The sequence below is a fragment of the Topomyia yanbarensis genome, chromosome 2 (assembly GCF_030247195.1).
Source record: "Topomyia yanbarensis strain Yona2022 chromosome 2, ASM3024719v1, whole genome shotgun sequence".
Classification (NCBI taxonomy): domain Eukaryota; kingdom Metazoa; phylum Arthropoda; class Insecta; order Diptera; family Culicidae; genus Topomyia; species Topomyia yanbarensis.
In genome coordinates, this window is record NC_080671.1 from 322904636 (window position 1) to 322919726 (window position 15091).

Genomic DNA, 15091 nt, shown 5'->3' on the forward strand with positions numbered 1-15091 from the left:
AATTCTGTGAAGTAAATAAACAACAGTTTACCCTTTTATGCAACGTGCTCTATTTTCACTATCTACTAAAGAAATGAAAAAATTAAAACACCGTTATAGTCCCGGTCTAACCTACACTTTCGGATCAACTACGGTTCAATTTATTTATTGAAAATCGGGTTCGGTTCGGGTATGGATTTTAATTTTTTTTAATGCGGGTACGGGTCGCGTTCGAGTACGAAAAAATACATTCATTCAATTCGCCTTGTTACTCATTTAATTGATTATCCCCTACATGAGTATAAGAATGATTTCAAATGTTTTAAAACACCGAAAACAGTAGTTATTATCGCTTGCGCTGTAACATGCTCAGCTGTAAATCTTTTCACTAATTGTTGCACATTTGATGTGTGCAAAAATCACAAACGAATGAAAACTTGCGATGAACCAAACCGAGGTGGCTTCGTTTGACGTTTTCGTTTCATTGAAAATGAAATATGGTTTGAATATGGAAGCCATGTTTCGTCGACTTTGATGGATGTTCATTGAATGACTATGAAACTGTAAATATTTGTAGCATTTGGTTAGATAATAACAGAAAATGATGTTTTTGAAAGTGTGTGAAATACGCAAAGTTATCCATATTTTTATGTGCCATAATGGCGGTCTAAATTGTTCAGTTCGTAATACGTTTAATGGCCCTTTTTTGACAATAATCGTTTACGTCAATCGCCCAGTGAGATTAAGTAATCCTACGTTAGTCCAATGCGTAAACAATTCAATGAACGCCCGACATCTTCAACTGGGCGTTGCTGTCAAGCTAGCGTAAACGATTATTGTCAAAAAAGGGCAATTAAACGTATTAAGAACTGAACAATTTAGACCGCCATTATGGCACGTAAAAAGCTGGATAGCTCAGTCCCTCGCCGTTGATTAAACAGAAACAATTTTGTCTTCCAAATTCCAATTACAATCAGAGATTGCTTAATTTCTAAATCGACTCTTCTTGCACTAACACTTCTTACTTTCGTACACCAACTTGTTTATTTTCAAAGTTATATTCCATCACCTACAGAAAGAGTTTTATATGTGTGTGTATGCTGTTGTGTTTCACTTTGATTGTGATCTTTTGTACAGTTTTATCGTAGAATTTTAATAACATTCCAAAGATTCGACAATAACAATAATAATGAGTAGTATTTCCGCACTGAGGCTGATGCTAATATGTTAGTGTAGTAGCACGATGAAAGCCGTTGCTTGGTCGTGCCCTTAGTGTTTACGCCATCCCTTGGCATTTAAAAAAAACTATTCTATTATTGGCATGAGTAATTCGTAATGCGCTGTGTACCTTTCCTTATGGTTCACCCTCTATTCTATATATTCTTTTGCTCTTTGCATTGTCTCTTTCTTATTGCTCGTAACAGTATCTTCGGTATTCAAGCACTCCCTGTCATTTTTCAGTGTACGTAATCATTTTTTTTCAACTCATACACAATTTTCCTTCAGCTGTAGACAAAGTCATTACCTATTTCAGGATAAATCATTGTAGTGGTTTTAACTAACCGTAAACAACTATTCTCAAATATGTAAGAAAAATATCCTGTAATGTTATTCATTTGATGATTTGTGAATTGGAATATTCTAATGTTAAAGATGACAACGTTACATAGTTAATTGAGTTAAATATCAGATCTTTGGTTTTCTTCTAGTCATTCAAAAATTTAGTGTGATTCATTTACCTGTGTTCTAAGAACGAAATTGTTTTAATGGCGTTTTTGGGCGGTTGTTTGCATTCAACTAAATATTTTAAAAAAAGTCGGTTTTCAGAACAATTGCAATACCATTCTATTGAGAAAGGCAAGAATGTAGAAATCTCTTCAACTCAAGCAGCACTTTTTATAGGTAGTTGAACATTGAATTTTATATGCAACTGTATTGGTATTAAACGCAATCAAATGTTGTCATTTTGTTAAAAATTATGTCACTTTGAATGTAGTAAGGTTATGATGTTCATATTTTGAGAAATTTTTGAATTTCCATATTTTTTCAAATATTGAAATTATTTTTAAAATTTATGGCTCGTTGAATCAATCTATCTGTATCGTAAACCATAACTATCGTTCTTATGGTCATAATTAAGTTCACGAAATTTTCGATTTCTTAACTGTTACGTTACCGTTACTTTAAAAAAAATGTTTGCTGCAGCATACGTGGAAGTATCAGAGAATTTGTGATACACAACTAGTGTTTATTTTAAATACACTGTATAACTTTTCAACTACGATTTCAGTGGATATAATGTCACCTTATAAATTTTCCAATCGAACAATTGCTCTTAAGGAAGTCAATTTTCAGAACCATGGTACAATTCTGCTACTAAGTGATCAATAAATAAATGATCTGTTGATTATGGAAATATGTCTATCTTATCCATATACACATAATTGTCCAATAATTGCGCTATTGCTAATTTTAGTCCGAGATTGTGTGTCCGAAGGCTCTGAAAAATCAAGCTTTGCCCTTTTTTCTATTACAATTTTTCTAAATTGTTGTAAATATGTCGCATCATCATCCGGATTTTTTTTTCCTTTTTTAACGAGTTTTGGTATACATTCTGAGCTTATTGCGAATCTGTTTTACCAAATGAATTGATTTATCGAAAACACAAATTATGATGATATTTACGAAATTCGCAAATAAAATCGTTCATTATCCGTAATGTGTTCTAATTCTTAGAGAGAATTATCACAATATTTTGTAGGAAATGCTTTATATCACTGAGAGAATATGCACGCAATTCTACACCGAATAGGTTTCGTACAATCTTCGTGAACAAACGTACAATCTTCGTGAACAAACGAATTATTCGTACACAATATGAATCAGTATGTATTAAACCAATATTTAAAATTATCGTGTCTGACTGAGAAGCAAACAACTTGTTAGTTTGCGGTTAATTTTCATTAGTTTTTAGTACTCTTCAGGACATTTAGGGCATAATAAAGTTATATAGATAGTAAGTCTATTATAGAAAAATAATAATGATACAGATTGTTTCAGCTACACTTAGGGTGTTACACGACTGTACATTTTAAAATACATTCGATTTTTCATTGGTCTAAAATGTGCTTTCGGCTTTTAAAAATAAAATATCAATTTAATTTAATCGCTTTCTCCATCAACGTACGTAGGATTTAATTTTTATAGCATAATTTTAGTGACATTTTAAATGATTTTTATAAAAAAGTGTGCCATGTGGCAAAAATTAAAATATTAAAAGAAAATTCCACGTTTGCTAGCATTCCATGCTATCGAAAAAAATTGGATTTTGGGTTCTAGTTCAAAAATTCTGGGAGGCTGTGTATACTTCACAATTAGTGGTATAAATCCTATTTTACACCTTTTTTTTATAATTCGTTTATTTGACACGGCTCATAGCGGTAGCTTAACGGAGCCGTTGATCTTTTACATGTTTACAAATGTAAAAATAAAAATATAAGCAAATTTTATTATAATACTGGATCTCGTGCGCGCAACTTTTTATTGCGAGCGGAGACCTTCTTTCGCGGGGTTTGCTGGCAATCTGCATCTGGGGGTCATTTAATTCTTTTTTGTTTTTCACGTCCAGGTCGAAGCCGCGATCAGATGTTTTTCCCTGTTTCTTGCACTTATTGTTGACCAGCGTATATCCGTCACTGTTATTGTTATCCTTGCCAATGTTGCTTACAGTTGATTTTGCGGTACTGGATGCTTCTTTTGTGGTTGTCATTATGGTCTGTGCAACTGCTGCCACAAATTTGGCCACCGTTTGTGGTTCAGGCATTGGTATTGAAAACTCTGTTTTGGGGTGGTTTGCCGTAGATGAGTTGGCAATCGATTGAGATGCGTCTTCCTCAGCATCTTCCGCGCAAGGTTGTCTATGATGAGCTGTCTGATTACAATTCTTGCACGTAGGAGTTTGCCTCTCATGGGTGCATAGCGTAGTTTGCATAATTGTAGTTCCGTGAATTTTGAGTTTTATTGAAGTTTCTCCAAGTATCAGGTGTAACGGATTCTACTTCTCCGTATTGCGACATGCATTTTTCAATTGGCTCAGGAGGGGTACGAGGCGATAGGTCATATAACCTTACATATATATAATCATTCTCAATATATACGGGAATCTTAATTCCAACGTTGTCACTTTCAACCACGCGTTTTAAGTTGTTCTTCAAAACGAAACGCTCGGCTTGTGTTAACGTGTTGAATGATATTAACAATGCACTGCGAAGATGATGATACTGAAGGTACAACACTTCCGTAAGTCTAAGTTGCATTTTTACCTTCAGAAGGTATTCCACCTCACCAAAATTTGGTCGTTTTAAACAAAATTTAAAGTCAACGACCGCAGCGTTGGGTCGGAGTAGAGCTTTTTCGTCAACTTTACTCATGATGACAAGAATAATCCGATGTTTACTTTGTTCTCGAGACAATGCACACTAGATCGAGAGGCCTGTTGTTCACATGGCTCGATTGTACGTCTGACTGCGGCAGAAGTAGAAAGTAGATTCTTACACTTCTTTATTCTGCCAGGGAAAATTTCCCAAATTTGTTTTTTGTGCCTCTCGTTGTGTAACTACCCTACTCCGATGAAGAGTTTCCTGACGGTGAAATTTCTCCCGAGGCCGATAACAGTTTTCGTGAGTCGTTCAGCTTCCAGCGTGGTCGTGACCTACGCGAGTAGTCTCCGGGGAACAATCTACCCCACCACGACGGAGCGATCCGATTCTCCAGGAAACAATTTCCTGTTTTTCTCTGTCTTTCTGTTACTCATTCATCCCGTCACAATCACTCTTTCAGCGTTTCTTCGTCGACTTGGTGCTACCCGTCAATGTTTTTTCACTCACGCGAGAAGAAGCTTATCCGATGTCTAACTTTTCCGAGATAAGGTGAGTCGCAAAATTCTCCGTCTCCACAAATAGCGGGAGAATAATTTTCCGGATAAAATTTATTTGATTTTTCCTTCTCACCGGAGAAGGTGGTAAGATTTTAATTTCGCGGAAATCGGTAAAAGCGTTAAAATTTACACTTAATTCCAAAGAAAAGCGGCAAAGAAGAACGATAAACTTGTTTTTTCGTATTTTGGAATAGCGACAGCAAGGTAGCGGCGCAAAAAGAATACCGTGATAAACTCATTCGCCCATTCTCCGGTGGTTTTATTTATCCGGAGAAATAACACGTTGTATTTATCCGGAGAAGTTGTGTGAGTGCAAATAACTTTTCGTGTGAAAATGTGAGTTTTTATTGTCGCAGTAGCAAATTGTCCGGACGCATTTACTCATATGAGCGATAAATGCAATGCCTGGTTTTCTGTATTCCCCTGGTCTTATTCTGCTTGTAGCTTCCAGGATCATTCAAGGAACAAAGCAGACTGCTTCTGATGAGAAAGTTCTGTATGGCAATGAAAAAAGATACTGCACAGCTTCAGTCGATTCCGCTATAACCCATTCCAGAACCTCCGTACTTTATATTGACGACAATCAGAATACATTAGCCAGAAGACATCTCTTGATACAACTTGGCCCAGCAGTACATTTCTAGCCAAAGCGTTGATGACACTGGCGGCCTTCCCGCACTTTGCAGTTGCTGACCTAGCATCTCTGTTCTATAGTGGGTTATCTGCAACTGCTCTTTTTGAAACATTTCGATATGCATATATTTTGACATCTCTGTAAGTATTACGTTTGTAGGACGAGTGAATGGCCCGAATAAACAAACAATAACTTTTATCATTTTTTGTTTGGAGTAAAAATAGATCTTTGATCCGTGCACGTTGATCCACAATCACTCTTAAATCTTTTCTGTACCACTCGAAAGCTAAAAGTGAGTGCGCATTTATACTGCTCAACGCAGCTTTATACGCTAATAAAAAAATTGACCGCACTTAGGTAGACATTACTCCTTTATGTCTAGAAAAAGAGAAAACATTGAACAAAACCTAGCTTAAGAATAAAATGCCGCAGTTCATTCCGTTCAATAACTATAACTTGTTAGTTAGTGTTACCTGAAATGTTTGTATTTTAAAGTTGAAGTGCTTTCCTGTTTAGTGAATTTGGTCAAAAAGGTTTCTCATGTTTCGTGTTCGCCTCCTTGGATTGGAATTTTCGTTGTGTTTGTTTTACTCAGATGAGCTATCGTAAATTAGTCCACACTACTACTCACAAATCTAGAGGGAAAGAGTGTTCGAGTGAGTTCTGCCTATGATGATAATAGGGATCTTTAATTTGGAAAAATTGTGCTAGTTTTTCATATGTATTGATAGCGGGTGTCCTTACGAGTACACTCATATCATTCTTAAACCTTAATTATTTTTTTATGCTTTTTAAATTTAAAAAAAAAACGAATTAAATTCAACCGGCAAACTGACAGTTGTGCTACTAAATGACGTATCTGCAAATATCTCGTTCGCCTCATTGTTAACCGGGACAGCACCCCACACAGCATGGTCTGGTACTTTTTCAATCCGCTAGCAGCCTGCCATCCCAAGTTTCATCTGCAAACTATGGTAGATCTGATAAGGTAACCTATAGAGTCGTGCAAGTCGCATGGGTTTGGATGTGTTATTGTCCTAAAAGGAAACAAACTAAAAAATGCTTTTTTCAATAGTTTCGGGCCAAAAAATTGAAAAAGGACTGAGATATTAACTCACGGTACTAATCTGCATCAGAATATGCCTTAACCCGCACACTCCTAAAGATCCCTATTCATCGTTGTTTTAATGCATGAGTTTTTGCGCTGGTATAACGATCATTTCTCTTGCGTCTTTGTCAGATCTAATAGTAGATCAACCTTTACGCGAAACGTAGTGCATATTTTCACATTTTGTGTTTACCTACCGTTTTTTTTGCGCCATTTAGGGACCAATTTCTATAAGCTGTCGTGAAGGTAGGTTTCCTGCCAGTGCTACGAAATTTCAAAATCAGTTATCTATTTCTGCTTTACCGAAACCGACATTCAGATTCAATTCAGATACCTTTTCTTTCAATTTCACGCAAGGATGTCAATTGTTTGAAGCTCTGTTTCCTGCTGGGTAATCCTAACCTGACGATTGGTCCTCTTCGGGTGTGGTGCTAATGCTATTCGCTTAAAACATCATCAAGAGTGTTTTGGTAGAGCCACATGTGACTCCTGGAGTGATTTAAACGATTCCTGTCGCCTGTTTGTCTTGCAGACCAGTTCTGGAAATAACTAAAGTGATTCAGAAATGACTTCATAGCTCGAGTCAGTGAACTTATTCTTGACATTTGGTTCAAAGCTCAGTTTTCGATCACTACCCACTGTAAACATCCGTTTCCAAATTCCGTAATGGTTCTTAGACAAGCCGTGATCGCTCTCTGTAAACGTTGGAGAAAATTATCCTACTGAGAATAATTCTCTCCAATAGTTTCACCAATAGTTCTATACGACGATGGGTTCTCTCCAATAACCCTCCTGTATCGCCGAAAATATCCTAAAAATAAGCTTTTTACACCAAATTTTAGTTTATTCAGTCAATAAATCTTTGCAGTTAGGTTCGATTCATGAATCTATATGATTGTCTCTGGGAATTACAATATTTCTGACCCGAGCTCAATTTTTAAAAAGGGCGTAGTGGTTTTTACATACATAACTTTCAAAGAAATTTTCTTTTATTTCTTGAACTTTATTTTGTACAGTAAAACTACCGGAGTTTTTTGCTGCGTGGAAAAAAATACCCTGAAAGCAATAGAAAAAAACAAAAATAGACGAAAAAATTAAATTACAAAAAAAAACAAGTTTTTAACTTCTTTGTTTTTTGTCAACAATTTCCTGTAACTTTTCTTTAACATTAAGGCGATATTGTGAACTATTTAAAAGCTACATGAAAACAATAAAAATGTGATTCAACTATATTGGTTAATCATCAGACCCTATAATTGAATCATATTTTTATTGTTTTCATGTACACACTTAGTTTGAATTACTGGGTACAGTAAAATTTTGCTGGGGCTTTGAACAGCAAACCGTTCGGTAATCAATTCAGTAAAACAATTCGGTTACCGAACTCTTCGCAATCCGTTCCCTCCAAACGTCAACAAATACTGATCAGTCAGCAGTTTCCTCTGAAAATGACGACTTGACAGTTGATTTGCTGTACTTGTTTTGTAAGTTTTTGACGAGGGTCGGTAATGTTGGTACAATTTTGCCGAACAATCAGTCAGTATTGTACTGGTTAATGTTTATGTACCGAAAAAAACAGAAGAGCTGATAAATTCAGTGAAAAATATTGCGGGAGTCAGTAAATTATTCGAAAACTTACTGAAAATCGCTAAAAAATGAAAACTTTACCGCAATTTTTTAAACAATTTCCTTATGGCTCCGTAAAAATATCACTTTACTATCCAAGTCGTCAAAAAAAATTACTGAACAACTTTTGGCTGGCTTAGTGTGTAGCTTTCAAATAGTTCACAATATCGCTTTGAAGTTGAAAGGAAAGTTATGGGAATTTTTTATATAAAATTCGACATTTGCTTTATTCTTGGTTGAGAAACGCGAGTAACTTATGAAAAGGTCGCAGTAAAACAATATAATTGTTCTTATTGGAAAAAAAATAAAATATTTTAAAGACTACAACATTTTTGAAATTCTTGGTTATGTAAATAGTATGAAATATAAAAATATGTTTGAAGTATGAAATATAAAAATATGTTTGAAGTTGTTGTTAGGAAAGCTTTTTATTGATAGCTTCTCTATGATGCATTTGTAAAACAACACTAAAAGTAAGAAGATACATTAAAAAGTATCTTCTTGCTTAAAACGATAAACATTTGATTGTTGATGGAGAAACGCGGATAACTTATAAAAAGGACACAATCACGAATAAATTGTTTTTGTTGAAACAAGATTCCCAATATCTCGAAAAATATTACGTTGTTAAAGATTTTAGTCAAAATCATTATATTTTATGATTTAGTCCGTCAATTTGCACGAAATTTATAAACAAGTATAAAGTTTTCATTAGAAAAACATTTTTACTGATAGTTTCTCCAATGTTTCCTTTTTTGTTGGGTTTTGTTGATAAAAGATATAAAACTAAGAAAAAGTGGTTTCTCCAAGGGGTTAGTCGCTTAGCCCAAATCGTGTTATGCTTGCAAACAAACAGCGCGATAGCCTGTGCCGCAATGTGCCATGGTGTTCAGCAATACAAAAACACGGGTTGCTGCAACGGTTGCTGTGATCATTTAGTTACACTTTGTGAACTGTTTTCTAGTTTACAGAAGTGTTCCACACATGTGATAACGAGTGAAAGGATTGTGTATTACTGTGGATCCTATTATTATATCGTGTTTTCGTTGCTAATATAGTGTGTATGGAACATTGTTCTAAGCGACTTACCCCTTGGGTTTCTCTGTAATTAAATTTCAACCATACTTTTTTGTTTTTGTGAAAAATGTCACAACATTTTTTCAGTGTATTTTTCATGCAATAGTATTTACTTCCTGTAACTCTTTCTCAAATAGTTTTGCTGCATAAAATGCGGTAAGCGAACAATATTTTTTTCAGGAAATACTGCATGCAAAAAGTTCTACACCCTTTTAACAAACTGTTCTTGAATCAATACGATCTCAATGATTGCTGAAAATGTTTAGTCCTCCATGCCGGGGAAATGTGTAAACTTTCATCGGAATCGAAAATGATCCCACAAAATTTTAAAAAATTTCGGATATTTGTGGATTTCCTCTTTATATTTACTAAAGCAGTTAACCTCTTAAAATCGTGAAGAAGCAATTTAGTTAGTCCCGTGTAAATTTCAAAGCGGAGTTTTGGTTTACACTCCGCAACAACAAACTCAACTTACTAGATCACCTTCATTAACGTATGAAAAACTAAGTATTCATGTGATATAATTATTGCATAATTGTTGTGATTGAATGTAGGAGATTGAGCTTTAACAAAATCCCATTAAGTTATAGAAGTAAAACATCCTAATTTAACAGTAAATATTTTAAAATGTACTGAACATTGTTCCATAAAGTTTTTGATGTTTGTTTATCAGTACTTTTGATAGCAATACTTGTAAGGTTTCGCGACGATTAGGGACCTATTCGACTTTTAGAAAGTAATATTCTTATTATTTTAGAATATCATGTAATATTTTGTTGTATTAGAAATAACGAAAATGTTATGATATTTTTTTTAGTTTTTGGCATTTTTGTGAAGTTTTTATGTTGTTACGTTCTCAGATTTCAGCACTGTTAAAATAAGAAGATACAACTGATTTCTTTATCAACATACACTACAACCGTCGCAGCAGTTGGTTAACAAATTCGTCGATCAATTAGATGCATTCTGAGTATCAGAAAATAGTAAGGTAAAATTAGGGATTCTGGTTTTGTTTTCCTTTGGTATACTTAGTTGTGATTTGCTGTATGTTTCTTGCGTTCTTTCATTTGTAGCGTATTTCCCTTGAGTTAATATATTAGCTAATTAGGTTAACTAGAGAAACTTGATTACTATCGATGTTGAGCGTTGTTCGCTTTGAACCCTTCTTGCAGCCGGGCATCAAACACAGTATTTTGATAATCACTCCCGACTGAATCCAAGCGTCCCGGAGTACCGAGCGAGAAAGCTGGATGTGCAGCAAAGAAATAGCTATAACCGAACAAATCACAATCGGTACCAAAGTCAGCAGACGCACTCGCACAGTCAGCAGCCACTACCGCAGGTAGTGGTTGCCGATAGCACAATTACTTCTTCGGCGTACGATAACAATAATCATCAACACAGTAGTAGTCATCATCAACATAGTCACCAGTCAGTGCCGCAAACCCATCAAGCCCATAATAGCCAATATCAGTATATACAGCAGAACAGTCGATACCATTCGAGTTCTGCTGGCAATGAGCAACCGGATCCATACTGGGATGAACCGGCGGACAGTAGACGGTTCACCGAGCGGAGAAAGAAAACGGTGAGATTTGATGGGCAGGACACCGATGATTGGGGCCGGTGGGAGTCGGAACGGCAGGGCAGTCAGGATTCTGCCACCAAGGACTCCGGTATCGACACGAGCAGCACATTCACCAGTAGTGAAGATTCGAATCGTGGCGATGGCCCAAAGGTACCTTCATATTGTACATCTGAACACACTGAAGAACAGCTTTTGTTCTATACACCATATACAGACAGTTTAATCCAATTTGTTTCTTTTCAAGTTCTTCAGTCTGTTACTACACATCTATTCAGCACTTTGTATTTTTAGTTCTGATTCGCATGAATGGTATTGCTTTTGCATGAGCTTCCGTGACATCATTGCAGCAATGCAATGACTAACGTTTCGTTACATGATTTGGATTGTGTTTCAATCGTTTGCTCGCGATGACGTGTATATATATATATAGATCACAATGTTTCTAGAAGTTGGATTCAAAACTTGAAATCCCGATACAATTGTATAAAAATAAAAAGACTTGTATGATGACAAGAGAGAGTTGGAGAATGTAAAAATATATTCAAAATTTTCACCGTACACACTAGGGCATTGCGAAAAAAACACCCAATAAAATAAATAAATCTCAGTTTACACCTTTTAAAAAAATATTCTTAGTATTTAAATACAAATATTTCCCTTTCTCGAAAATACGGGAAGTTGGAGTTTTTAGACATTTAGTTCCAAAAATTTCTTATTCTTAATAATCATTCTGCTCTATGCTGCAAATCATACGTATTTTGCAGTTTTTTTTTAATGTAAAAAAATCTCAGCAATCAAATGATACTTTTGCGATCTGTGTCAGAATACGAGAAGATGAGGTTGTAGTGCATTTTGTCATTCATATAAAAAATTTTACTTTCTTCGTGCATATATTTCTATATTATTTTGTTAATCAATTTATTTTTTGATGAACCTCGTTAAACGTGGAAAATTCTCAGAAACAGTATGGAAATAGATTCGTAGCCGGTAAAATTCGATAACATAAGATTTTTTGACATTTAGTCAAGAAAATTGCATCAAATTCCCAAATATCCGTATTTTTGCTGAAATCAAACATTTACCATGCGCATTTTTCACTCTAGAAATAGTTAATTAAAAAAAATAATATATTGTTAACTGCAGTTGGTACGTACTATTTAATAATAATTGTCAAAAAATCTAATGCATCGGAATTTTATCGATAGTATATTTAATTTTATTTTGTTCCGCAGGATTTTCTACGTTCAACAAGGCACATTTAATAAAACTTGATTGAAGAATAATAGAGATATATACACGAGAAGATGATAAAATTTAAATGAGTGACGAAATGCCCTAGAACCCCAACTTCTCGTATTCTGATAAAGGTCGCAAAGGTTCTGTTTGATTCTTGTGATTTTTTCACATAAGCAAAACTCCAAAATATATATGATTTGTAGCATAGAGCAGAATGGTGATTAGAAATAGGTGATTCTTTTAACATAATCTCCCGAAACTCCAAGTTCCTCTATTTTTCAAGAAACGAAAATATATCCACTGAAATTCTAAAGATGTTTCCTTTAAAAAATGTATAACCTGTAATTTTCCTAGTTCTACTTCAAAAATTTTATTCCTATTATTTTCTCATTAATGTCAAAAACTTTAAACGAAGTGGGCGGGTGTCTAAGATTATCTAAATTATGTTGGCATCTAAGCTTACTTTGACATTTGTCACAATATAAGAGAGGGAGGGGGACATAAATAATAAAAAATGGCGACAAATTTTTTACTTTTCTTATAAAGGAAATGTATAGAATTCGCTAAAACTTTCAAGATTGGTTTTTTATGCAGAAGATACACATTTAGAAAAAAAAAATTATTACATATGTTGTTAACAACGTAGCAAGATTTTTTCTGTCTGATTATAGTATTATACATGTTTAGAACATGTAAATTAAAATATGTATTGTGAACCTTTTGATGTAAAATTCAAACTGTATGAACTAGGGAAAGGCGAAATAAATTACATTTTTACAGGTATTGACTCGTAACTTCTTTTTTCCTTTTTTTAGAGGAATTCCACGAAGATCCGTCCGAAAATCTTTAAAATCGTGACCGACCATCTTAGATTCCAATGAAACTTTACACGTTTCACCTTCATGCAAGAGTAAATATTTTCCACAGGTAATGAGATTATTTTGACTCAAGAGCAACTTTTCAAAAGGGCGTAAACGCATCTACGTGTATGAATTTCAAATTTTTTGTTCGATTACTGTATTTCATACAGCAAAACTATCTGAGAACGAGTTACAGGGAATGAATACTTCTGTCTGAAAAAAATATACACTGAAAAAAATGTTGTGTCATTTTTCAAAAAAACAAAAATTTATGATAAAAATTTAAATTGCGAAAAAATCCATTTTTTTAAATTTTTTATATTTTGTTACCAAAAACCTAAAGAGAAAAGAAACATTTTGAATGTGATTGCATGATGGAGAAAAAATCGGTAAAATTTTTTTCCTAACAATAACTTCGTACATGTTTTTAAATTTCATACTAATAGACATACAAAATTGTAATTCTATTACAGAATATAATTCTAAGCACCATTTAAAATCAAAATGCATTTAACAAAAATCTTCCAAAATGCGATAGTTTTCGATATTTTTGAAATTTTGCTCCTTCAAAAACAATAAATTCGTGTAATTATGCTCTTTTTAAAAGTTATTCGCGTTACCCCATCAAAAAATGTCAAAAATTTAATGTTTATCGTTTTAAAGACGTAAAAGCAACTTTTTTAGTGTATTTGGATCCTGGAGGAACTTTCAATAAAAAAGTTTTCCTAACAACAACTTTTGACATTTTTTTATAATTCTTACTATTTGCAGTCAAAAATACAATTTTCTTTTTGAATATGATTCTAAACGCCATTTTTAATCGAAATGCTCTTAACAAAAATTTTCTAAAATGTAGTAGTTCTCGAGATATTTTAACTTTTGTTTTAACAACACAATTATTTTGTTTTATTACGACCTTTTCATAAGTTAGTCGCGTTTCTCCATCAACAATAATAGGTTTTTTAAAAGGCCCGTAAACTTTCCCGCAACTTTCTCTTTGACATCAAGGTGATGTTGTGAAACATTTTAAAGTTACATTTTTGTATTTTTGACTGCAAATAGTAAGAATTATAAAAAAAATGTCAAAAGTTGTTGCTTGTAAAACTTTTTTATTGAAAGCTTCTCCATGGTCCGAATACACTAAAAAGGTTGCTTTTACGTCTTTAAAACGATAAACATTAAATTTTTGACATTTTTTGATGGGGTAACGCGAATAACTTTTAAAAAGAGCATAATTACACGAATTAATTGTTTTTGAAGTAGCAAAATTTCAAATATCTCGAAAACTATCGCATTGTGGAAGATTTTTGTTAAATGCATTTTGATTTTAAATGGTGCTTAGAATTATATTCTGTAATAAAATTACAATTTTGTATGTCAATTAGTATGAAATTTAAAAACATGTACGAAGTTATTGTTACAAAAACTTTTTTACCGATTTTTTCTCCATCATGCAATCACAATCAAAATGTTTCTTTTCTCTTTAGGTTTTTGATAACAAAATATAAAAAATTTTAAAAAATGGTTTTTTTCGCAATTTAAATTTTTATCATAAATTTTTGTTTTTTGAAAAATGACAACATTTTTTTCAGTGTATATTCTTTTCGGACAGAAGTATTCATTCCCTGTAACTTGTTGTCAGATTTGCTGTATAAAATACAGTAATCGAACAAAAAAATTTGAAATTCATGCACGTAGAAACGTTTACGCCCTTTTGAAAAATTACTCTTGTATAAAAATATTCCAATTGCCAGAGAATATCATGGAGATTCATACAGCGAACACACCTGCAAAGTTTCGTTCGAATCGACGATGGTCATATTTTGCGATCGGCCGGTTTCTCATGGAATCCCTCACACTATTGAGTCAATTTTTAACTGTTGTAACGACATTTAATTAGCAATGGATTGGAAGGTGTCAAGTATATTAAGAGACAAAAGTACTCAAGGTAGAGCAAGGAGTTGAAGGAAGGAAATTTTGAAAAGCGTGGAATAGGATGAATGAGCAAGCTTAGAGTTTGCTTTTGACTTAACCCTTTGTCTTCTAC

General features: G+C 33.7%; 1 protein-coding gene across 8 annotated transcripts in view; it reads left to right on the plus strand.

The window, feature by feature from the left end:
• Window positions 1–15091, plus strand: part of LOC131683766 (regulating synaptic membrane exocytosis protein 2) — a 199755-nt gene that overhangs the window by 73127 nt on the left and 111537 nt on the right. For 7 of the 8 annotated variants that reach the window (XM_058966036.1, XM_058966035.1, XM_058966037.1 and 4 more), the window contains exon 7: window positions 10533–11098. The exons of the other annotated variant lie outside the window; for it this stretch is intronic. In XM_058966036.1, coding sequence (XP_058822019.1) covers window positions 10533–11098 — 566 coding nt within the window. The remainder of the gene's footprint in view (window positions 1–10532; window positions 11099–15091) is intronic. 8 annotated transcript variants of the gene reach the window in all.